A 26,077-nucleotide genomic window follows, 5' to 3' on the forward strand; every position below is an offset into this window, starting at 1 on the left:
AACGGCTTAGATGGCTAGGTCATGTAGAGCGGATGGACATAAACGCTCCAGCCCGGAAGGTCTTTGAATCCAATCCCGAGGGACGGAGCAGTATAGGAAGACCGCGACTCAGGTGGCGCACCCAGGTGGGAGAGGACGTCAACCAACTTGGCGTGTGAAACTGGAGACAGCTAGCTAGGGACCGAGCTGGCTGGAGACGCATGTTGGTTGAGGCCCAGGTCTGCCCGGACTGTAGCGCCACCTTAAGTAAGTAAGTAAGTAACTCTTCAGAACTTTTCTTTTATATATATTTTATATATATATATACTTATCAGTTCATAGAACCAAAGCAATGTCAACTGGCTAAACTTTGAACTAATTCCGTGCTATAATTTTTTTAAATTTTGAATTCCTATTTAAATAGACCGACAGATTGTGGAATGGTGTCATCATTGGATTTTTTTCCTTCAAAACTTTGGCTGTTAACAACGTTGACAATTTCATCCAACTATATTATATTCAAAAAATTTATTTATATATTTCAAAAATATAACCCCTGAAAACTAGCAGATGTAAACACAGAAATCATTCAGCAAATAAAAGTTTCAAACTTTGCCAACATAGACCAAATTTACATCATTAAATTTGTTGAACACACCCCAGTGCTGTTGTTGCAGACTTTGCAGACACTTCACGCCATTTTTAATTTACAAAAATTTGACAAAAGGAAAGTTTTATTGCGTCCTTCTTTCCGAAAGAAAAAAAAGAAAAAATTTAATTATACTTCTATTTAATTAATTTTTAATAGAATTATAATTACAATTTATTTTTATTTAAAAAACATAACAGTTGAAAAAAATAAAAAAAAAAACCTTTTTGTTTACTACGACGTATCGCATCGCAAATAAACTACAAAAAAAACCCTCTAAGAAAGTCGACCTTAAACAAAATGAGCGGAAAAGTTCTATTCGCTTGTTCTAAATGTTTCTCAAGGCATCCGTTCGAGGAACTATCTTCTGGCCAACAACTTTGCAAGGTAAATTTAGTGTTTCTTTTGGTTAAAATAAATAAATTCGGTTGCAACAAAGCGAGAAGTTCGGTGTTTTCATATTCAAAAAATCAAAGGGACTGGGTTCACGAAAGATGGCGCGTCATTCTTTTGTTTGATCAAATTGAATTTATAATTTATTTGTTGTAAGTGAAGAATTGAGAAGGATTTTTGAATAATTTTATTTACTCTTGAGTTGAGTCTTGTACGGAAAGAAAGAACCAATCAATACCAAATTCAGTGTTCCTTTCTCGTTTTGTGAAGCGGCAAAATTTTTAAAAATCCAGGATTAATCTTGGGTGTATTCTCCTCTATTTAGTCCTAATGAAGGTCTCTGTTAGTGCTGGCCAGAACAGGGCTTATGAAGTTTTACATGGACATGATTTCTAAGTCGCATATTCCCAAGTGTAATTTCTGCTCTTGACAACCTACCAGTCTTGATTTCTGGGAATTCCTTAGTCATCCTATGAGATGACGAATGCACGAAGTTAAGTTTTCTTTTAATCACTTTTACTACAGTATTTTGATGTTCGTCTAAAAAGTTGACGTGTAGTCTACAGGTGAGGCGGCATTCCAAAGAGATTTCTAGATTAAAGCATAGGTGGTGGTGATGCTAGTCCCATTTAGGATGAACGGTTTGTTTACAACTTCTATGGACTATTACGACTTAAAAGAAAATGTTTAATCGACTTCTGACCCTAAGGAGCTATATTTTGTCTTTATATTTTCTGCATTATTAGCCAAAAGGGCTTCTTTGTTAAAGCAACAGTGCTTACTTGTTGTGAAGACGGTGAATATACAAAACAAACACAATACGAATTTCTGTAATTATTTTGTATGAACATCCAAAAATTTGACGAAGTCGTTTGGATTTTTTTGATATCTTGAAAAATTCATTGCTTCTCTCCCAAAATAACTTTTTCCAAGTTTTTCAAAAATCAGAAATAAGTAGTCTCGAGGTCCACCATTTTGTTTTTTGTTTTTAACCCTTCAAATGTTAAAAGAAAAAGTAGACAGGTTCATGCGGGGGAAGGGGGAATTGTGTCTTAAAATTGTTTCAATATTCAGTAATTTCAGTGATTTGAAATAATTTGAGCCAATTCATTTCAAACACGTATAAAATTGGTAGATGTAAAATTCCTGTGAATTATTGTAACTTGTATAACTTTAATTCGAAGATTACATTCAAATAAAGAGAGTGACCTTCAAATGATGCAGTCACTAATCGTAGCAGGGGCAGTTTTTACAAATGTTTAAAATGGTCAATTTGGTATAATATAATAGGTCCGTTCGCGTACCTTCCTAAAGCAGTCTTATTTTACGAAAAATTACGAAATTTAACTAAATCCTGTTCGCATACTCAAAAATTTTGTAGTTTTTCGTAAAAGAGCGTTCACCAGAGAGCAAAATATTTCCCCTACCTACGAATTTTAGCCCAAGAAATTTCCTTGTGCTGATTTGTGAAAGTAAGTTAAATAAATTTGCTGTCACTTATGAAATTAAAAATTCTTTTCAAAAAAGAACAGCAACAAGGTTGCAATTTTCAAGTTTCAATTTTATCAAGTTTTTTCATTAAAAAACACAATGCATGATGTTGCTTTAAGTTAATTTTGTCTTAATTTATCCATTTACAAAAAATAAATAAATTCTAAACACGAAATGCAACGATAATGTTTCAAAAATTATATTTTTTTGACAGAAAAATTTGATGTTTTCCCGTTCGCTTAATTTTTTATAGTTTTGTATTTTTGTGAGAGAATTCCACCCCCCCACTCTTTAAAATATTTCTTTTTACGAATTTTAGTGCAGAAAGTAAGCAAACCTTATGCTAAAGGAGATGTGAGATTTTAATATTTTGAAAGATTTGACAATAATTTCTGAAAAGTGCCATGCAATTAAAGGCAAATTTAAGTTAGTTTAAAGTAAGTCACTTGGAGATTTTAAATGATTCTGGTAATTCTCTCTATCAGTACACCAACTGATCAACTGCTTTATTGACACTTCGTTCTCTTTCATAGAAGATCAACAATTTTATAAAAACTCAATACATGTTTTTATTTTACCCGTGGAATGATGGTTAGTGCGTTGGACTGTCATGCAAGGGGCTTGGGTTCAATCCCTGCCAGTGCCACCTTAATTAAAAAAAAAACTAATTTTCGCGGGTACTGCCTCTTGCGAGGAATTGACAAATCCTTCAAGAGTAATTCTCGTCATGAAAAAGTGCTTTCTCAAACTAGCCGTTCAGATTCTTCCTAAAATTGTAGGTCCCTTCCATTCCTGACAACAGTACTCGCACACAGGAATGGTTGAGAGTTTTAAGTCACTAGGCCCTGGTTCACAACGGACTGTTGCGCCACCCCATTTGATTTGATCATTCAATACATGTTTTGATAAACGATGAGTAAATTAAGGAAGAAGATGTTGAAGAGTTAAATTTTGAACGAATTAATAGCTTATAAAAGGAAATTTATTGAAGATCACAATCATCTCCATGCTGCAAACTTACAGTGAATGAAATTTTTACGGATGAAACTCACGAAAGTAACATTTAATAGAAACTTATAATACTCACTTTATTGCTCTTCATTATTACAATGATACAATTCTTGAGTATTCTTTGGTAAATTTACTAGCATATGAAATTAGAGTCAAAAGTCTTAGGCGCCAGTTATAGCTATCATTGGGCAGGTTCAGACAACATAAGGGACTTCATTTGCAGTCAGCTTCATTGTTTGAACGTAAATTTTGACCAAGGCAACTAGTTACATTTTCAAGAGTGTCATGAATTTCAAATTCAGAACTTTACTTTACAAACCTCTACTTCAAGCTTATAGTACAAAAATCATTATTGTCTACAAAACACTTCTCAGGCAAGCTACATGTCTATCACGATTTGTATTTTGTACTGTAAAGAAATATTACTTATTTCTTTTCCAAATTTACAAAGAACCTTTTCACAGAAAGCATTAAATGAAATTGTGAAGAAAATAAATAAAACATTTAGTAATAAAGTTCAAGTTTTAGTTGAATTAAGAAAACATGATCAGTTGTCATTTTGACATAAGTTGACTTGATAGTTAGGGTGATTTTTCTTGACTAACTTTCCAAGCGACTTTCCAATAAAGTTGCCTTAATTGAAAGGCAAATTTTTGGCAGCTGGCCAATTAGTTACTAGAAACTTGCCTTACCTTTAAGTCCCTTATGTCGCCTGAACCTGCCTATTGGTTTTCATCATTGAAAACAAACATTGGAATTTTTTTAACAGGTCGTTTATAGCTATCCCAAAAAATGTCTGTCAATGCAATGACAAATTTTTACTGACAGAAATATGTCATTGGAATTCTGTGAAATTGGAACTTAAATCATTGGAACGATTCGTTTTACTTTTGAGCATAAAAGTATCAGCTGATCGGGAAAATGAATTTCCGTCCAGAAAATAGAAAAATACATTTTTGAGAAAAAAAATAAATGCGCAATTACCTTTTTTTTTCAAAATAAATTATTTGTGTGATTTTTGATCGGTCAGTATATAATTTTCATTTCTAATCAAAAAGAAACACCGTCAAATATCGATTAAAAAACTTTTCCGGATCCATTTCAATGATAGCTATAACTGGCGCCTTAGTAACCTTGGTGACACTTATTATTGTGATGTTTAATTTATTCAAATTTGTTTTTAACAATACTCACTTATTGTATTGGGCCTACAAACTATAGATTCCCTCCATTCCTTACTTTACTCGCTCACTGGGACTCACTTTAAACAAATATAAAAAAGAACAAAATGTCTATAAATTAATTGCTTAAAGTACTTTAAGTTTATAACTTGTTTTTATTTTTTTGATAGACTTTTAAAGCTTCACAGTTTGATAGATTCTAAGAATGGATTTCCTTTGTTTAACTTTCGATCAGGGCATTAACCAACAAACACAGTTTCGCAGCTCCAGTTCGTTCAAATCCTATATCACTTTCGTGCGTCATTTCAGTCAGTTGTTTTGGTTATCAGTTCATATATAAAAGAAAGAGCCAGTGTGCCTGTAAAATTTTGCTAATTATATTTTGTCTAATAAGTCAAATTAATCATTTAAAAACACCAAAAAGTATGCAATATAAAACAGATGTTTAAAGTGTTTTCTTACGATATGTTCACAATGTTAAGCAAAGTTCTTGTCTTTAATTAGCCCTTTGTTAAAAAAAGGTATTAACATGTCACTAAGCGCAGATCTTTTTCCATAATCTTGAAGAGAATCCCTTGTAATAAAATAAATAAATTAGGTGGCGCAGCAGTCCATTGAGAACTAAGGCGTAGTGACTTACAATTCTTGACCCTTATTGTGTGCGAGTAATGGTGTCAAGGATGAAGGGAACCTACAATTTTTGTACATTACATACTACTCAGCACATAATTGTACAGAGTAGAGAAAACAACACCGTGAGGAACTAGAGATATTAATACAAGACAGAAGGACAGAAGGAGAGAACAAAAGATAGAAATAACGCATCACAACAGCACGCGGTAGGTTTCGAGAAGGTCCCTCATCTGCCTACCAACCACACTCACTGATGCTTGATATCGGTGATCGATGGGAACCGATGCTTTATCAGTGGCCGTGGCCAAGGCCTACAATTTTAAGCAGAATCCTAATTTGAGCAAGCACTTTTCATGGCAAGAATTACTCTTGGAGGATTTGTCAGATCATCGTAAGAGGCAGTACTCGTCAAAAAAACTTTAGATGACACAGGCAGGGATTGAAGACCAAGACCTCTGGCTTGACAGTCCTATGCATTAACCATCACGCGACGAGTACTTATCCCTTGGTTGATTGTAAAATGATCAACCGACTTCAACCTGCAAAAATACTGAAAAATGTCTAGTGATTCAACTGCAGTCACACTTAGAAGGGCAAAACCTACTAAATACTTACCAAACAGAATTAATAGCAAACTATTCATGTGAAAACTATATAAGCTTGTAAAGAAAAAAAATAAGCAACAGCAAATTTGTAATTGCTGTTTTCTTTGATTTAAAACAACCAATGTTACAAATTTTATTAAAAAAACGTTAAAATATTTTGGAATGAAAGCTACGGAACTTAAATGGTTTAAGGCCTACCGCAAGTGGGGGGGGGGGGGGGGTGATGTGTTTGTGTGTATTCTTTATTTTCATTTTTTGCTGATGATGGTGTTTTATAGGTTCCTGGAAAAGACCTAACACAGTGCTTAGAATCAAGATCTAATTGGTGATTGATATTTTCCTGTAAGTTTGTCTGTCTATAAATAAAAAAGTTTCTCTTAATATATCGTCTGCTTGAAGGCAAAAGTCACTAAGTGTAATTTTTTCCAAGTTCAAAAAAAAGTCACTAAGTGAATAACTTCTATTAATGCAAATTAGAGAATGAGACAATTAATTTATTTATTTATCATTTTCCTATTTTTAATGAGCGTATCCCGGTTTTTCCGCTCTCCTGAAAAATGTTGATTTTGTTACTTACTTAATGACTTACCTCCAAGCAGACGATATCTATAAATGTGTTCATCATTAAAGAAATGAAATTTGTTAGCATTATTCTTAGCGTTTGTTAACTTAATTAACTTAATTTTAATGAACACAATATAAGGTATATTATATACAAAAATATCTATAAAATTGGAGTGTTAAAGGCCTATTATGGATCACAACTCAACTTAGTTGAGTTGTAATCAAGACAACTCAATTTGCAAAAAAAAATGGTATTTTGGGAGACAACTTTTTTCAGTTGAGTTGACCAAATACGTTGCCTACTTTTATGTGCTTGTTTCGTGTCAAAATCAGCTGTGTAAAGTAAAATACGTAGAAATTTCAAAATTTTGAATTCAGTGCAAAATTTTATAAAAAAGACAAAATAAAAGGAAATGGAGAGTTCTATTGATTTATTTCTTGGAAATTCGGAAGAAGAAAATCCCCTGAATGTTGCGCTGATTAGAAAAAATATTCGAGATCACTCCAATCCATTGGAACTTCCAAACAAAAAGTATTATTTATAAACGAATTCTTTGATGAGTGTTGATTTTAATGTCTTTGTTTTGCTTCAGATTTATAAATTATTTTAGACTCAACAAAGACTCATTTCTTTATGTGCTAAATAAAATCAAAGATCATTTGAAACAACCACAGCGTTCCTCGGCAATCCCACCAATTCTCAAACTCTGCACTGTTTGTTTACGTTTCATGGCAGAAGGAAGTTACCAAAAGTGCAGTGGGAATGATTTTAATTTAGGCCTTGCTCAGCCAACAGTTTCGGTAGTGTTAAAAGAAGTGCTAGAAGTAGTAGAAGAACTTATCTGTCCACAATGGATTAAGGCTCGTATGACAAATGATGAGATGAATTTATTAAAAATTAATTTTTACCAGAAAACCAGATTTCCTGGAGTAATAGGATGCATCGATGGAACTCATGTTCGAATCATAGCACCAAAAAATGGTGGTCTTGATGGTGGTCCAATGCTATTCAGTTGAACAGCTATATTTTCCCATTCTTCGTTTTGGGTTCTTTTTGTGGAACCGAATTGTCCCTTGCCTCTGGCCAGCTCCGGTTTCTGCTGCAGAACCTCAATCAACCTCTCGAATTGGGCAGGTTTAGTATTTTTAATCTAAAAAATTATTTTCTTACAGATGTTTATATTACTATTTGTAAAACTTACATTTTTTTCTCCATTTTCTTAAAAAAATTGGTTTTCAATGAACTAACTGTTGATGCCTAAAGTTATTTTTTTTGTACACACAAATGCACTACACAACTAGTAAATATCAGTTGCTGAATTTTGACAACAATCACAACTGAGAGACAACTCAACTGGCTTACATAATAACCCGAACACATTTAAAAAGTCAACCATTTTTTAGTTGACTACTGGTTGACTTGTGACAGTCAACTAGTTGTGATCGGTAATACCGATTGCCGCATTACAACTGAACTTTGCTCTTAGTTGTCTTACATAATAGGCCCCTTAAAAAAAAAATTAGAAAAAATATATGTATATGTATATGAAAATAAATGTTAAATAATGTTATGTGTTAACTAAACCTGTGTCCCAAAAGTCATAAAAATATAGTCAAGTCAGTCAAATACAAACAAATAAAATAATGAGATTACACGAATACAAAATATAAACCAGAGACTTTTTAAGTTTCGTATGATATTGAAAATAAAAAAAAAAAAAACAATATTTTTCCTACTTATGTAATAGTTTTACATTCGTAAACCAAACCAAGTAATTGACCAAGGAAAGATAGCTTGAACATCGAAAAATCGAACCGATTTAAATAACTCCCAGTGAGTAGTTAATAAGAAAAGTTACTCTTCCCGAAATAGAGCAGCGACACTGGTTGGTATTACTTTGATTTGTACAAAAGGAAAAAATACAAACCCAAGTGCCTTTCGGTACAATTGATTAAAAAGTCACAACAGAAAATTTGCATTTTGCTCTCAAATGTGGGGGAGAAATTTTAAGGCATTGATGCTGTCTTAGGTTGATAAATTCAGCAGTACTTTGGTGTAGATTTAACTGCCAATTTTGGGGATTTGTTGAAGTAAAAAAAAAACTACCATAAGCAAAATATTGTACTCTTACTTTTTGAAAGATCAAAATCCATCATTTCATACGAAGTCAATCCTGAAATTTATTGATACCCGTTGTGGCTGTGCCTGTGATTGCGATGAGAGATTCCTTCGAGTAAAAGAATAATCCGAATTATCTCACGTTTTTTATTCAAGAAAAACAGTATGAGACTATGAAATAATTTAAATGCTTAATATGGAATCAAACATCAAAAAACTTTAACACAATTTTGTTTCCATTTTTTCTTTTCAGAACTGCCGCACATCTTCTACATCGGTTGCTAAGTGTACTTATTGTCGTTCCGAACATCAGCCAACAAGGTGAGTAAGCGAAATGATAAAAAAACCACAAGGACCCGGAAAAAGCTCAATAATTGCATTTAATTTCAGCAAATCGAGTGTGTGCAAAAAATGCGAACAAAGTCTCAAGCAATATGGCAAACCGAATGCTTGCGAATGTTGCAACATTGTCGCAGCTTTTGGTAGTTCTAAATGTCAAAGGTTAGTATTTTTATATTAGATTCCATTTAAATAACCTCAAAACCATGTTCTCTATTGCAAAAATAAGAAAAAAGAGATTTTTGCTTATCCACAAAGTTTATGGCCCCTAAGTTTATATTTTTATTTTTATTTAAATTGAAAAAGAGTCTTCCTAAAAAAACACTCATATTTTAAGACAAAAAAACTAAACAATCAATGATTTCGAATGGATTTCAAAAGAAGAAACAACTTTAGGGTCATAAACTTATACACATAAAAAAAACTCTTTGTTTTATAATTTTTATAAAAAATACAACAAAAAGAACTTTTTTCTTTGCCTTTTGCAAAAGGGATTGTAGAGTTGATGATTATACACGTTAGTCTATGCAAAGCTTATGAACGCAAACATTTTCTCTTTACCTTTCTCTTCGATAACTAGGTGTACAAGCTACGAAGCAAAATTTGGTCAACCGGTAACCTGCGATTGGTGTAAACAGCGATCGGCATTCGATAAAAATGATGAGAATAAAAAGGTCGGTTTGTGCCAGCAAGTATCTCAGCAGGAGAGCTTACATCAATAAACTAAAAATATATCTACTATATTATTTACACTGAAGCAATGTGTGCAGAGCATTAACATTTGCAAAGCGGCTTAGACGTAGACATAATTAACATATTTTTATATAATATGTTTGCGTTCATAAGCAAAAGCCAGACAAAAAAAAGAAAACAAGAATATTATTTTAAAAACGTGTTCCTTTAATATTTCTTTGTGTAACCATTATGTTAACTATCAATTTCAGGTCAATGGCAAGCTTCTTTGTTGGTTGTGTACATGCTCGTATAAGCGTGCATTAGCGAAGGCAAATCAGGATGGTCGGATGACAAAGAAACGACCCCAGCAACACAAGGATAGCTCGAAAAAGTCAAAGCAGTCTCGTTCGGAAATGTCAAAGAACTCGACTAGTCTAGAGATGCCAGATAAGAGTTCGAGGCAGAATTCCTCATCGGCTAGTGGTGGTGGTAATGGCAATGGTGGCGGAAACAACGGCGGTGGAAATGGCGGCAGGGAATCTATGCCAAATGTTCCCATTGTGGCGCCAGCTGTTGTATCTATTGATCCAAATAGCTCGGATCATGTTGTTGCTATGACTGAATTGAAAGAGCGAATTGCCAGTCTCGAAAGGAAACTCGTTATGAAAGACAAAGATTTGCTGGAAAAAGATAAACAGGTAATTTTTGATATAAAATCCACCTCCCTTTTTTCTGTCCTGTCCAATGTCCATGAGAATGCGAAATAATACACTTTTTTCGGGATTTTGGGGCTCTACTCTGTAATGCGTTTCGAAAGCAAATATTTTCGAAAACGAATATTTTGTACTCTATTTCTATTGCGGATAAGTAATCTAGTACTTATGGAATGACAAATCCGCATTCGGATTTTTCGTACCTGAAAATGCGTTTCCGAATGTCATTAGCGTTCGAAAACGGTAATTTTGTTTCTACACCAAAAGAGGTAACGAATTGCAATTCGAAGGACGTTTTTAAAGGACACAAAAGAAAAGTTGTGTTAAATTGTGTGAAATAGATAAAATATAAATAAGGAAAGGGAATCATCAGCCAAAAATGTGCATACCAAACAAAAGCAATTTGAAATTATGGTGGAATTCGTATGACTTGAAGGGAAAAAAGTGTACCTTATCAAAAGAGAAATTTCAACACAAAAAACGAAATGACTAAGAAAAAAATCTGATTAAATTTTCTTCGCTTGAATTAAAAAGAGAGATGTAGCAATCGAAGCGGTAAGGTGTAAAAAAGTCATTACGATAATTCTCAAGTGTTGATAATGACTGAATTTTAATTTTAATGTTTTCCTCGTCTTCTTTTTTATTTGTTTTAATTTGCTTTGTATTTTTGCTTTGAAAAACTCGGCAAATCTATTCTATAAATAGAAATGGTACTAGATGATCGTTTTATTCGATTCGAATATTTGAAAGAGTACGAATTCATAAACGAATCGGATTGGCTTTCGAAGCGCAATACAGAGTAGGGGCCCTGGTATTTGGTATTATTCGAATGTGGGAACACTTAATTCGAGGAATAAGAAAACTATTATTTTATATTGGATGAAATTATAGCTTTTCCAAAATTTCCCGCTGGCTATTTGAAAATGTAAAAATTGAAGAACGAAAATACCTCATATTTTGATTTTATCTACAACAGGCAGGTTTTTGAGAAGAGATACAATATTTAAGTAAAGCTGCAAAGTAATAATCTTCGTGTTCTCAAACGGCCCTCTCTCTTATGGAGATGGCGCAGGAATTTAACATTCACCTTTGTTGGTTGCAGGCCACAGATACCACAGGAAATTGTAGAGCCGATGAACTCGCCAAAAATGGAACCGTCATACCTATTTCACCTGGAATTGAAACATAGGTATACCGATAGCTACATGTAAACTTCTGCTAAAAGAAACAGCTTTTGCGATAGCAAACTCTAGGTGGCACAATTTACCAACTTGCGCAGCCACAACACTCACATGGCCTTCACTGGACCTAAAGCGCTCTAAAGACTTGTTATCTCAAAGCAGACTACATATTAGCTTCCTAATAGGTGTCCTTACGGGAGACTGTTTTATAGGCAGGCACGCAATACGATTTGATGTAGCCTCAAAAGACTTCTGCAGGAGTTGTATGGACGAGGAAGAAGAGGAAACAATCTCTCGCCTTCTCTGCACTTGCCCTGCTCTTTCACTAAGACGTAAACTTTATGTGGGACACACTCTTTTGATAATCCCAGTGAACTAGCTAAAAAGGATATCAAATATCTTCTTCGCTTTATAAAAAGTTCAAAATGGTTCGACTAGTAAGAAGTAAATCTCTAGATTCATGTGGTATTACAATGGGCCTTTTTTTGGCCTAAGTGCTTGGATTCTGAATCCGCAGCCACTTTGACCTAATCTAACCTAATCTTCGTGTTCAAGTTGTTGTTTAAAGTTCAGAATGTTATTTGAAGAATCTTTATACATAATTATATAGCCTTTGCCTAACCGTACGAATAGTTTTATTAAAGATCAAATGCACAGATGTTTTGCTACAGTGTCTAGATTAAAATTATAGCTTAATGAACAACAAATAGACTTTATCAAAGATTGATACTTTTATTTTAAAACATTGTTATTTAAAAAAAAAAAAACAAACAAAATAATTAAAAACACTGTTAATATCATGATCACCCTTAGTAATAAATAAAAGATAGTAATTTTTGCTGGTTTTTATTGGACCCTTTGTTGCACGTTCTTAAGAGCCTGGATTCTTGGTGTGGAATCAACAAGATAAGTGAATTATTAGGTACTTTATTGCCATTCCTTCAGAAGTGAAAATTCTGTGTGTGTCGATAGTTGTTGCCACACGAACCGTACATTTGGTAGAACCATACATTTGGGTTCATAATTTTGATTTCCCACAAAGTCTATAACATAAAACTTACCCAGGGAAGGACAAAGCATATGTGTAAGATGCCCGAATGCACTGGGCGCATAATTCTGGGGCGCATTACCAGGAGCAAGAAAATGTAATCTGATCTTGCGCAAACTAATATGTATTACTTTTTGCCATCACAACTGTTCTAAGTTATCTCTTGCGTACTAAGTAACATCATTTTCATTCTTGCGTTCAATGAAAATTTAACTCAAGATATCTCAGAACTAAAAATCCTACCTACCTATTTTCCAACCCTGTTCGTACAAGAGAAAAAAAGAAAAAATCTCAACATAAAAAGTTCCATTATTTTACATTTATTTGCTGTCTGCTAATTTGGTTCGATATTTAAGAAAATATAAATAAAACTAGTAAATATTTTCAAAGCCGGTCCGTTAACCTCTCAACTGGAAGAAAACTTTTAGAAAATGCAAAATAACAGTATGATTTTCATGTCTTCCAATACAAAATTTAATGGGTAGGTATGTTCAATTAAACGAGCGTATTGCTAGTTGTCTAGAAATACTAAATATGTTTCCTGAAGCTTCATCATTGCGATCTCAACGGAGAAAAAGGCTTTCTGCTGATGAATGTCCTGAAACTATATTAGACCCGAAACAAAGATTTAAAGTAGATTTTTTTTTTAAATACTTAATCCAAGCCATTCAATCAATTACATAAAGGTTTGAACAGCTTGTTACGGGCGATTTCAATGTACACAATTCTTTGTGGCTGCGTTATTCGGGTCAGACAACATCCGAAGGATGGTATGTCGAGATTTTTGCTGAGTTAAACCACCTGACTCAGTTAGTTGACGAGCCAACTCGGATTCCTGACGTTGCAGGTCAATCCGCCAACACTCTAGACTTGTTTCTTACTTCTGACTTGTTTCTTACTTCTGATCCTAATAAATATACTGTCAGTGTATTATCGCCTCTAGGTACATCAGACCATTGTGTCATATCTGCAAATTTCTTATGCCAAAAAACGCCAGTTAAAGTTAAAACCCCTTCGAGAACCGATTGGCTATATGAGAAAGCCAACTGGGACGGTCTCAATGAATTCTTCACGAACTTTAACTGGTCACTATGCTTCCTCGATAGTGAAGTGGATCCCAGTGCAGATATGATTACAAACTTAATTCTTTGCGGAATGAGAAATTTTATCCCCAATAGGGATGACAATAGGTCCACTGGTGATCTCATGGTTTATCTCACCGAACAGTGGAACAAATCATTACATCGTTTTGGAGAAAGAAAGATTATTGCACTTGATATTTCAAAAGCACTTGATAGAGTTTGGCACCAAGCTCTCTTATCGAAAATGCGTGTTTTTGGTATTGATGAATCTCTTCTTCTTTGGATTAGAAATTAGCTTTCGGACCGTTCAATTCAAGTAGTATTGGACGGGTTCAAATCTGATATTGTTTCGCGGATGACAGTACCCTCAGCTTTTCATATTCGTTTTTAGATTCTCATCCTTGTTCTTCGGTTGTGGACTACCAAAGGCAGCGTATGATAAGCTCATTAAATTCAGATCTTGACAGCATTGTCCAATAGGGAATCAAAAACCGTGTAGAATTTAATGCTTCAAAAACTCAATGCTGTCTACTGTCGCAAAAGCGTAACCCTCCCCCAATGCCACTATCCATGAGTGGTACTTGCATCGAGGAGACTGAACAGCTATCAGTCCTAGGTATGTGCATTACAAACCACTTGTTGTGGAGTGATCACATATTTGACATCGGCAAAAATGCTGCTAAGTTTTAGGTTTTCTCCGACGATGCAAGAAGTTTTTTACCCCTTCTGATCTGGCTATAATTTATAAAGCCTATATTCGTCCAAAACTTGAGTACAATTCCCATATTTGGGCAGGTGCTCCTATAACCCACTTGAGTCTCTTGGAAATAATTCAAAAGAGAGCTCTAAAAATGATAGGTGACCATTGTCTAACTGAAACTTTTGCATCTCTCGAGCACCGTCGTAAGGTTTCATGTCTCTCATTATTCTATCCCTACTTCCATAATCAATGCTCTAATGAAATATCCAGTCGCATTTTGCTCCGAATTTAGTAATTGCTCTCGAAATCCTTAACACAATCCCGGTCACGGTAGCTTTAGGCGAACGTAGTTTTTCTAAACTTAAAATTATTAAAAAAATATCTTAGTACAACCATAACTCAAGAGAGATTGGTAGGCTTTTCTATAATGTCCATTGAAAACAAATTATTAAATTCTTTAGACTTTGATGATCTCATATCTGAATTTGCAAAATGTAAGGCCAGAAAAGTAAGTTTCCAAGTTTAAACGTTTCCCCTCTGCTCATTTCATCCCTGCGTTTTAGTTTATGGGTAAGGGTTACTTGGGATACCTCAATAACAAAAAAAGGAGCGCTTTCTACTAATCTTGCACAGGGGCCCAAGTTTGGCTGGGGCCGTCCCTGCAGTTCCCACGACATACTTCTCAGTTGATTTAAAGTTTTCTGTCTTAAGCTGTTTATTCGGTTTTCGCACACCCGTTAGAGCCAAAAACATTGAAATCGTATTCTAACTCATATGCAGAAATGACACGTAAGCAGAAGACGTTGTTTCTTGCTCACATATGGCTATTTACGAACAACTCTTATATTAATTTATGTTCGCAAAGCACACAATAACTAGTCCCAGCACTATATGCCTTCTCTAATCATTGCTGATCCTCTGCTGCGAGTTTAGGCCGATAAATTCGGACTACTTCTATTTCTTCGTCTATCAGATATATTGATTAGATTTGTTGTTTGCGTTTCTTCCCTTGTTTTTAACACGGTGTTTATAAATAACACATTCCATGTATGCCGAACTGTAGAGGAACACAAATTAAACTTTATTTTAATTTGTCGAATAGGTTGTCAACTTTTATAATCGTGCAATCCTTTTTGTGTGACGTCCTATTTTTTTGAAAAATGACGCGAATTGTTGTTTTTCTAATAAAATTACACTTTCACTTAACACTCTGTAGCGTTTAATTGAAATTAAAATAAAATACAACAAGCTTAAAAATATAAAAACAAGGTTAATAACAATCAACTGCCTTAACATTTGAACAAAGGTCTAATAAATTTGGTCTTAGTAGTAAGATGTTTTTTGGCCTAACATTAAGTTTAAGAAGACTTAAATTACACAAGATGATCTTTGCAATTAAACTTCAATTCAATTTTGCAAATAAACTGTAAACCAAAACAAACTTAACAAAGCAAACTTAATTCAAATGTCAGCAAGCTTGAAAAAATCTCACTTCTAAAAGCACTCGCTCTTTAGAATGCCTATACGGAAAGTATCAAATTCACGGCTTTGAAATTATACAGAATGTTCTTGAATGTTCTTTGCTTTTTTGGACAATGCATATCTGCCCAAAAAAGCAAAAATATCCTTAAAATCTTAAACTGACATGGCTCCTTAAATGATAAACACAATTTTAACACGCTGAATAAACGTTCCTTTTCCTGTTTTTTTCTCACAGAGTGTCAGAACTCATGCACCGTTATCGCACAATTTTTTATAAACTAAACATCGTGTTCTATTCGCTTTTTATAGAATCATATTTAATCATACAAAATATGTGACCCAGTAAAGTAGATGTACATTATGAATTTCTTGGTCTTAAGCTGGCCCATCACATGGCACCATTTTTATTGATGTGCCACCACCGGCTTCTGAGGCTTAGAGTCCCGTATTGCAATTGTTCTGTGGACTCCACTTCTTCGCATTCATCAAAAACGCATCGTATAGCTCCTGTTAGTAAAACAAAAACGATCGTTACATTTATAAATACGAACAAAATAGCCTGCATGTAAAACAGTTAATAAAACAAATTCAATAGGCGAAGATTTCAATTGCTTCAAACCAAGGAGTCTTTGACACTGTAAAAAGAGCAAAACCCTTAACACATATAAATCGCATAATATTTGTTTACCTCTTCTATATACTAAATAAATAAAATATATTTTAAATTTTTATTATAGCTCACCGAGCTAAAAGGAATTAACTTTGAAAAGGAAAACGAAATGCGCAACAAGCTGAAGGAAAACGATAGAATACACGAAATGAAAGTCGACCAACTGAACCACAGAATAGCTAATCTTCTCAAAGAAGTAGCTACACTCAAAAGAGGCAGCAAGAAAAATGGCACTTCCGGAGGCGGTAAGGACAAGGAATCTGCATCTGGAAAAGACAGCGGAGGTTCTGGCACAGAAAGCCCAATTACAAATTAGATTAATTTCTGTTCTTGCTGGGGGGAAATGAACATTTTAAAAAATGTTCTTATTTATCGAACAACAAAAACTTTCTTGCTATAACTAAATCTATATTGAAAAACAAAAATAATAATTGAAAATAAAATCCAAGTTGTCTAAAATGAAAGAGAGAAACTATCGCGGCGGATGATACTTCCGACTTTTCGATATGTTTATCGTTTTTAGTGAACAGCTCTGTAGCGTAATAGTAACTTTTTATTTAATTCTTTTTTTTTATTTACCCATTGTAAATAAATACTATTTGACAAAAATAATTACGTACACAAATTTGTTTTATTTATTATGCTTTATTCTAAAATTCTATTAACTTAGGCTAGAACAATCTCAATGGGGTTTTGGTTTGTGGCCGTCAACGTAAAAGTTTCTAGTTGCCTTTGGCAATGTCACTTCCATGCCGTCTAGTTCTTTTGTGAGGAGGATTTGACAGCCTAGACGAGAATTCTCTTTCAGGAATGGTGCCATATCCAAGAGATCATCTTCCTTTTCCTCAGCCTCGGGAAGTTTGTCCAAGTAGTCGTAATCGACGTAAACGTGACACGTTGTACAAGCTAAAGATGCTTCGCATGCTCCTTTTTAATGATTGTATAAGCTTTTAAATTACAAAAACAAAAATAACTTATTGGACTTACCTTCCATTTCGACTCCATATCGATGTGCCAGGTACATTATGTTATCACCGATTTTTCCCCTTACAGGTGTCCTCTTGCCATCCTTATCGACGTAGGTTATATTAACACTGCAATAGAAAGGTTTCGAATATTATTTTAGTTTACTAACAAGGGTTATGTTTGTCTGATGCGTACACTTCATCTTCTGATTTGGGGTCTTTCGATTCGTAATCACCGCCATGGCAAAGATCTGAAAATAAATTTAAAGGTAAAGTTTTAAGGTGATTTTTTGGCACTTTGGGAACTGGTAAAATTAAGTTTTACATTTTGATGTATGCAGCAATTTTAAAGGTTGATGTCTTTTAATGTTTTGTGAAGATTGGAAAAGTATTTTAAGAGGAAAACGGGCATGTCGTGAAAGTAAACAAAACATTTTTAAGATAACTAAAAACCGATGCTGAGAATTGAATTATTTTGACATCACAGAACGTAAATTATCAGCTGATGAATAGGAGTGTTTAGAATACTTATATGCTATAAAAAGAAAACGAGCACGTTTGCAAACCTAAGATTCTATTCTGAACCTTAGGTTTGTTTGTTTCTTCTTTTCGTCATGCGCAAAATCAATTGCCAACAAACAATGTGATAAAATTAATTAATACCTACTTTCGAGAACTGCGCGATGATTATAGTCGTCACAACCGACCGGCCACCAAGATAATATGATTTGACACCTTCAGATTTTTGCACGAAAGGGATTTGCACAATAGCGTGTTAACACGGCTAGTAGAAAACTCACTAACCTCTTATTAATTATTGATAGGTAAGCCATCTGTGAAGATTTTCTTCCAAAGTTGACCTGATCGTATCCAACACTTCGTAAGATTTACCAGCCGTATACAATAAGCTCAATTAAATTGATCTTAATTTAATAAACGAGTTTTTTTTTGACAGAAAGCATGTACACAAGTAATCAAGTTTATTTAATGAAAAATGTTGAGGTTGAGTAAAAATGCTATACAATCGCGATTCTATTAAGAACTGACAGTTGTTAGAGTACAACAATGTGGTGAATTTAAACATCAAGTCAAATAATATTTCTACTTTATATGAATATATAATTTGATTTGAATGGTACAGTTGTCCCTATAGTACCCGTGTGTGTCATGATGGTTGGCACGTTGGACTGTTGACGGTTAGTGGAGGGGAGAGGAGCGTGGATTAGGATAAGTCTATGAGGCAGTAAAACTACCATACCGTGGCAGAAACATCTGGAAAAGGAAAGAGGAACACCAGGAAAAGGGGACAGAGCATCAACTCCCGAGAACGTGGCCTGCTTTCTGTGCGCAGCGTTAGCTCGTCGGATGTAGGGGGGGTCTTGTTCCCGGAAGTAAACGTCACCAGCAGCCAAAAACATATATCAGGCCGGTTTACTAAAAATTAAACTAAAAATTTGACGCGGGCGGACGTTCACCACATCAAGGGCACTGCCGGTGTTATTGCAGTGTGGCCTTTATCCACCCAATCATGAAAATCCTTAGGCCATGTTTTGATTTTCCCAATTACGTAATCGTTCCAGTGGAAATCAGGTCCATACCATCGTTGAAAAGCTGATACCATCGGTCAACGGACTGTTGCACCACCCTATTGATTTTTGTTTATAGGTGTCTCTTCTTAAGCTGTCATCTTAAGACATTTTTAATCAAAAGAGAACCATAAATGCTTTAGTAAAGGTAAAGGATGAACATTTTTGAAATTCGCTTCTAAAATGGTGAACATTTTGCAGTGATTTAGGAGCTACTTGTAAGAAAACATCCCACAATTAGTTCAAGACTCTAAAGATGGAATTATTGAGGTTATCTAGAACATAACATCTGCACGACAACACTTCCGACAATGGATTCAGGCTCATAGATTTTGCTGCGGGGCGAAACGTCATGGTAGCCAGTACGCGTTTTCCACACCTCAACATCCACAAAGGGACTTGGAGTTCTCCAGATCAATCTACCGTCAACCAGATTGACCATATTGCGATCGACGCCAGACACGCTTCGAGCATTATGGATGTACGAACTTTTCGAGGAGCTAACATCGACTCGGACCACTACCTCGTTGTAGCCAAGGTAGCACTTCGGATTTCCAGACCCAAGGCAAGACAGGGAGGTGCTGAGAGAAGATACATCGTCGAACGGCTACAGTCGCCAGAGATCGCCAAAACCTTTTCCGACCGAGTTACAAGTAACCTCTCTCGAAGTTCTCTGCCGCCAACACAATGTATCGAAAACCAGTGGCAGCATTGCCAAGATGCAATCAGAGAAGCCGCCTCTGATGTGCTGGGTTTCAAACAGCCACCAACAAGGAACCACTGGTTTGATGAGGAATGTCGGCAGGCAAATGCAGCCAAACAAGAGGCACGCAAAGCGGCGCTGCATAAAAGGACGAGAGCTGCTCGTGAGCTCTATGAGCAGAAGAGGCGAGAGGAACACCGACTTCTCAGAAGGAAAAAGAGAGGGCATGAGAAGCGTGCGGTCGAAGATGTTGAGAGGTATAAAAGCAGGAATGAGGTTCGAAAGTTTTATGAACAGGTGAAACGAAATTCACAGGTACATAAACCTAGAACCGAAGGCTGTAAAGACGAAAGTGGAAACATCATAGTGGAACCGCAGTCAATGCTGAGGATATGGAAGGACAACTTCTGCAGACTGTATAACGGCGATGAAGAACTGAATTCCGCTGTCAGGCAGGATGACCCATTCGGTATAGACGACGAAAGCCAACAATCCCGTCCTCCCGACTTAGACGAAGTAAAGATTGCCATATCTAAGTTGAAGTCTAATAAAGCCGCTGGAGCAGATGGCTTGAATGCCGAGCTCTTTAAAGCAGCTGGGGATAAGTTGGTTAGGAGCATGCACCAACTTATCTGTAAGATATGGTCGGAAGAAAACATGCCCGATGAATGGAACCTCAGTATTGTTTGCCCGATCCTGAAAAAAGGAGACCCTCTAAACTGCACCAACTATAGAGGAATCAGTCTACTTAACATCGCCTATAAAATCTTCTCTGCCGTATTATGTGAACGTCTAAAGCCCATCGTCGACAACCTGATAGGTCCTTATCAGTGTGGTTGTAGACCAGGAAAGTCCACAGTTGATCAAATATTCACATTACGGTAGATCCTGGAAAAAACCCAAGAACACCAAATCGACACCCACCATCTTTTCATCGATTTCAAGGCCGCATATGACAGCATCTACAGGGACGAGCTGTATAGAGCCATGTCTAGTTTTGGCATCCCTGCCAAACTCATCCGTTTGTGCAGGATGACCATGGAGAATTCACGCTGCTTCATAAAGGTTGGAAACAGCTTAACAGAACCTTTTGATGTCAAAAAAGGCTTTAGACAAGGTGATGCGCTGTCATGCGCTTTTTTTAACATCGTGCTTGAAAGAATAGTGCAGAGCTCACACGTCAACACTAGAGGCACTACCTTTCAAACGTCTGTCCAATTACTGGCATATGCTGATGACATTGACATAATGGGAAGAACTCAGCATGATGTTCATGGGGCTTTTGTGAGTATTGAGGCAGAGTGGGCAAAAATGGGTTTAACGGTTAATGAGGGCAAAACAAAGTACATGCTGTCGTCTAGAAAGGACATACAACACCGACGTTTTGGTCAAAACGTCACAATCGACAGACGTAACTTTGAGGTAGTCAAGGACTTCGTCTACCTAGGCTCCGCTGTAAACGCAGAAAATAACACCAGCGCTGAGATCAAACGCAGAATAACTGTTGCTAACCGCTGTTTTTTTGGACTAAGAAAGCAATTGAGTGGTAAAGTCCTCTCTCGAGGGACCAAAGTGTTGCTATATAAGACCCTTATCATCCCCGTCCTGCTATACGGTGCAGAAGCATGGACCATGACAAAAGCGGATGAAAGCACCTTGGGTCGGTTCGAGAGAAAAGTTCTTCGTGTGATCTATGGTGGTCTGTAGTCATTTTATTGCTAATATAATAGCTGCCCTTATGAATAAAAATGAACATTCATTGATTTTTTTGTTTTTAAATAATATGTTTTTATTGTAAAACCATACATAACTATGATAATTCGTAAACTCTTACCAAACATGTCTAATTCAATACGGATTTATTTTCAGCCATCTGAACACACCTTTTTATAGCATCTTTAACTATCTACACAGCCTTTACTTCAAAACAATTAATCTATTACATTATCAAAACTGTCAAACCAAAGTGTCAAATTTTTTCCGAGCTTTGACAGGTCTTGCGTGATTTCTTTTCGTTTTCGGGAGAAACAAGAAATGAAGAAGAATTCAATTTAACAAAATAAAATAAAAAGATTTAACTTTAATTTTCGATAATGTCGTCCCTAACTCGTCTAATCGAACACAACCTACGTTTGACAGGATCTAAATATTCTTTTTATCAAGCTAGGTTGTTGTCATCCCAGGCCACAGAATCTTCAACAAATGATGCCGAGGAAGGTAACCTCTTTGCCAATCAATTAAGACACACAAATCTATATGATTGATGTATATCACCGACTTTGTTTCAGAATTCCGTGTGTTGAATCTACGTGCTGTCAGAAATGTTGCAGCCAAAAGAAAACCATACAAGAAAGATCCAGTTCCACCGCCGAGAACTCACAAAATGGCAACAGATCAAGATTGGACAGCCGTCTGGCCAGGACCAAGAACATTTCACCCCGCATCAGTGCCATTGCCAATCAGGCAGGGATTCACTGAGAAAGGCGCTCCCGCACCTTCGAAGTTTGGCAACGCAGAAATAATGAAAATTCCCAATTTCCTGCATCTAACACCACGCGCCATCAAACAACAGTGTGAGGCTCTGAAAAGGTTCTGCACTCCATGGCCAAAAGGCTTGGAAACTGAGGAGAAATGCAAGAAACATTTTCCAGTCGAGGTAATCTATGGCGACTATGTTCATGGGCTGCCTACAATTCGCAACATTGAAGCTCGTCGAGTTACTTTGAAGCTGAAATTGTCAACACTGAAGTTCGATCAACACGCCAAGGACAAGTTCTTGCGTCTCATTGGAAATCGATACGACCCAGAAACAGATGTCATAACCATCATGACGGATCGTTGTCCGTTAAAGAAACAAAATTACGATCATGCAATGTATCTACTTACGGCCTGTTATCACGAGTCGTTCGTGACAGAACCATGGGAAGCCACAAAGTCTGAGGCAGATATGGAAACTTATTATTTTAATCGAAACAAATCGAAGGTGTCTGCTGAAGCTATTCTCAATTGGGGTAAACCTGAGGACGCAAAGAAGACGACTGCTAGCGAAGGATTTGCTAAGAGTGTTGAGAATCTAATCAACGAAGGCGAAAACGAGTACAACATTCAGAAGTATAAAGACGAAGTGAAACAAATGCTTGGCATTGTCAAAAGTTAAAAATGTTCGAAAATATGTTAAACCTTTTTCAATAAAATTATCGAAAGTTAAAACCAGCAAACTCTTATAATTTGAAAAAATAAGACAAACAAAATTCTGTTGTTGTAAATTTTACATAATCGGTACATGGTGGCGTATGTGGAATATTTTGTCTGTTTGAATCGCAGAAATTAATGGTGAAATATCTTTTTGATACAAAATTCTAATATGTCAGAAAATCCAAAAGAGAACTTATGTAACACACCATTTTTTAGAGAATGTATGTTTAGGCTGAAAAAAATGTATAGGTCATGGACTGAAGTCCTTCGCACTAAGCTTCGCGCACGAGTTCTGTTTATTGTTATATATAATTCAAAGGCTAAGACGAGCGGTTCTGATTTAATGGGTTGTTTACATTAAGTTATCATGATCAAATCGCTAAACTTAAATCTTAGAAACCTTGCTTTTTCTAACCTTTTGGAGTTTTGAAAACTCTTATCTATCGGGGGTAAAATGTAATAGTCCTTCTAAAGTTTCATGCCTTTAAAATGGATAAAGTTTCGATAGCTCTTTAAACTGCGGAGCACCTTGTGCTTAGGCTGACTTTTTGTTTTATTTTGCTACAGAATAAGAAGAATTGAATGCATACCTCAAAATGGGTCGTCTTCAAGATCAGGACCTATTGAAAACGCTGAAATAGTTAATCTAAACTGTACAGAACTTGAAAACGCTCATAAAATTTCACAAAATTCTTATTCCGTTGACTTAAAAAAAACACTAGAGCCTCACTCGACAAACCCCGTGGATTGCAAGACTACGCTTTACGTGACCCAGCCATCTCTGTCGTCGGGCTTTTATCTATCTAGGTTCTGGCTTAGTCTGAAGGTCTTATATAGCGACAGTTGGGTAGCTCGAGAAAGGGATTCACTACCCAAAAGCTTTTTTAGCTCAAAAAATGTTTTGTTTTGCCCTCATTAACCGTTAAACCTATTTTTGCTGCATCTGCCTCATTACTCACAAAAGGTCCATTGACATCACGCTGAGTTCTTCCGATGATGTCAATGTCATCTGCATATGTTAGTAATTGCACAGGCTTTTGAAAGATAGCCTTAGCTTTTCAAGAGCGATGGTCAGCCTACACAAACGGACGAGTTTGGCAGGGATGCCAAAACTAGACATGGCTCTATACCTCACGTCTCTGTAGATGCTGACAAATGCGGCCTTGAAATCGATGTGGTGATTGTTGTTGATTTGATGTTCTTGGGTTTTTTCCAGGATCTGCCGTAATGTGAATATTTGATCGGCTGTAGACTTTCCTGGTCTAAAACCACACTGATAAGGATCTATCAGGTTGTTGACGATGGGCTTTAGACGTTCACATATTTCGGCAGAGAAGGTTTTATAGGCGATGTTAAGTAGACTGATTCCTCTATAGTTGATGCAGTTTAGAGGGTCTCCTTTTTTCAGGATCGGGCTAACAATACTGAGGTTCCATTCATCGGGAATGCTTTCTTCCGACCATATCTTACAGATAAGTTGGTGCATGCTCCTAACCAACTTATCTCCAGCTGCTTCAAAGAGCTCGGCATTCAAGCCATCCGCTCAGCTTCAGCTTAGACATGGCAATCTTTACTTCGTCTAAGTGGGGAGGACGGGATTGTTGGCTTTCGTCGTCTATGTTGAATGGATCATCCTGCCTGACAGCGGAATTCAGTTCGTCGTCGTCGTTATACAGTCTGCAGAAGTTGTCCTTCCATATCCTCAGCATTGACTGCCGTTCCACTATGATGTTTCCACTTTCGTCTTTGCAGCCTTCGGTTCTAGGTTTATGTACCTGTGAATTTCGTTTCACCTGTTCATAAAACTTTCGAACCTCATTCCTGCTTTTAAACCTCTCAACATCTTCGACCGCACGCTTCTCATGCTCCCTCTTTTTCCTTTTGAGAAGTCGGTCATAGAGCTCATGAGCATATCTCATCCTTTTATGCAGCGCCGCTTTACGTGCCTGTTGTTTGGCTGTATTTGCCTGCCGACATTCCTCATCACAACAGGGGTTCCTTGTTGGTGGCTGCTTTAAACCCAGCACATAAGAGCCGGCTTCTCTGATTGCATCTTGGCAATGTTGCTACTGGCTTATGATACATTGTGTTGGAGAGAACTTTGAGAGAGGTTACTTGTAACTCGGTCGGAAGAGGATTTGGCGATCTCAGGCGATTGTAGCCGTTTGACGTTGTACCTTCTCCCAGCACCTTTCTGTTTTGCCTTGGGTCTGGAAATCCGAAGTGTGGCTACAACGAGGTAGTGGTCCGAGTCGATGTTTGCTCCTCGAAAAGTTCGTACATCCATAATGCTGGAAGCGTGTCTGGCGTCGATCGCAATATGGTCAATCTGGTTAACGGTAGATTGATCTGGAGAACTCCAAGTCCCTTTGTGGATGTTGAGATGTGGAAAACACGTATTGGCTACCATGGTGATACTGTTAGTTCCTTAAATGGTTTTCATAAGCCTTTTCGTTGTGAAAGGATATTTTTGTGCGCAGTGAGATAAATTGTAAAATCAAATCAAGTTTGATAATTTGACATTTCAATGTGATCCATAGATTTCGAGCAAAACTATAAGATTTCGCGACTTCAATCGAGTGAATACGAGCCAATTAGAAGATGATTTAAAACGAATTGAATGGTTTCGAGTTTATGAAATGCCTTTTTTCGACGATCAAGAGAATATAAGAAACTTATTTGAAACACACATTCCACTGATCACAAAAACAGTAGTAACAAAAAATTCTTCGTGGTTTAACACGCACATTAAAAATCTTATATATGAACGCGACCAGGCCTATAAAAGTTGGAAGCGTTTTCGACTAAATATTTTGTATATTGAATTTAAACAATTGAATTGAGAAACAAAGTTACAGCTGAGATACGAAATGCAAAAAAAAGTTATTTCGCACCAAAGTTAGATCCTTCACAAGCGGTCAGAAACCTTGGCATTGGCAAGCAAAAAAAAGATAAACCATGATAATGTTGACTGTGATGAGCTCAATAAAAAGTTTTTGTCGCTTCCAAACTCTTAATTAAATGAAAAAACATCTTTTGCTTCATTTGAGTATGCGTCTTTTTCATTTTCTTGTTTTTTGTTTCTCGCAGGTAACTGAACGTCTTAGAGAGTT

The 26,077-nt window shown here is 36.1% G+C and overlaps 3 protein-coding genes across 3 annotated transcripts; 2 read left to right on the plus strand and 1 right to left on the minus strand.

Moving 5' to 3' along the window:
* Window positions 1-669: 669 nt before the first annotated feature.
* LOC129946454 (protein FAM76A) lies at window positions 670-17,140 on the plus strand. The gene is made up of 6 exons (XM_056056637.1): window positions 670-1,015; window positions 8,879-8,946; window positions 9,016-9,126; window positions 9,545-9,638; window positions 9,909-10,337; window positions 16,583-17,140. Exons 1-6 carry the CDS (start codon window positions 929-931, stop codon window positions 16,829-16,831), a joined length of 1,038 nt encoding a protein of 345 aa, XP_055912612.1. The 5' UTR covers window positions 670-928; the 3' UTR covers window positions 16,832-17,140.
* LOC129946455 (adrenodoxin-like protein 1, mitochondrial) lies at window positions 17,141-17,977 on the minus strand. The gene is made up of 4 exons (XM_056056638.1): window positions 17,806-17,977; window positions 17,677-17,731; window positions 17,503-17,609; window positions 17,141-17,442 (listed from the first exon to the last, which is right to left on the minus strand). The coding sequence occupies exons 1-4, from the start codon at window positions 17,912-17,914 to the stop codon at window positions 17,198-17,200; spliced, it is 516 nt and encodes a 171-aa protein (XP_055912613.1). The 5' UTR covers window positions 17,915-17,977; the 3' UTR covers window positions 17,141-17,197.
* A 3,767-nt stretch (window positions 17,978-21,744) lies between these two features.
* LOC129945393 (28S ribosomal protein S35, mitochondrial) lies at window positions 21,745-22,987 on the plus strand. Its single transcript, XM_056055124.1, has 2 exons — window positions 21,745-21,986; window positions 22,058-22,987. Exons 1-2 carry the CDS (start codon window positions 21,863-21,865, stop codon window positions 22,924-22,926), a joined length of 993 nt encoding a protein of 330 aa, XP_055911099.1. The 5' UTR covers window positions 21,745-21,862; the 3' UTR covers window positions 22,927-22,987.
* Window positions 22,988-26,077: the final 3,090 nt, after the last annotated feature.

The sequence above is a fragment of the Eupeodes corollae genome, chromosome 2, assembly GCF_945859685.1.
Source record: "Eupeodes corollae chromosome 2, idEupCoro1.1, whole genome shotgun sequence".
NCBI lineage: Eukaryota > Metazoa > Arthropoda > Insecta > Diptera > Syrphidae > Eupeodes > Eupeodes corollae.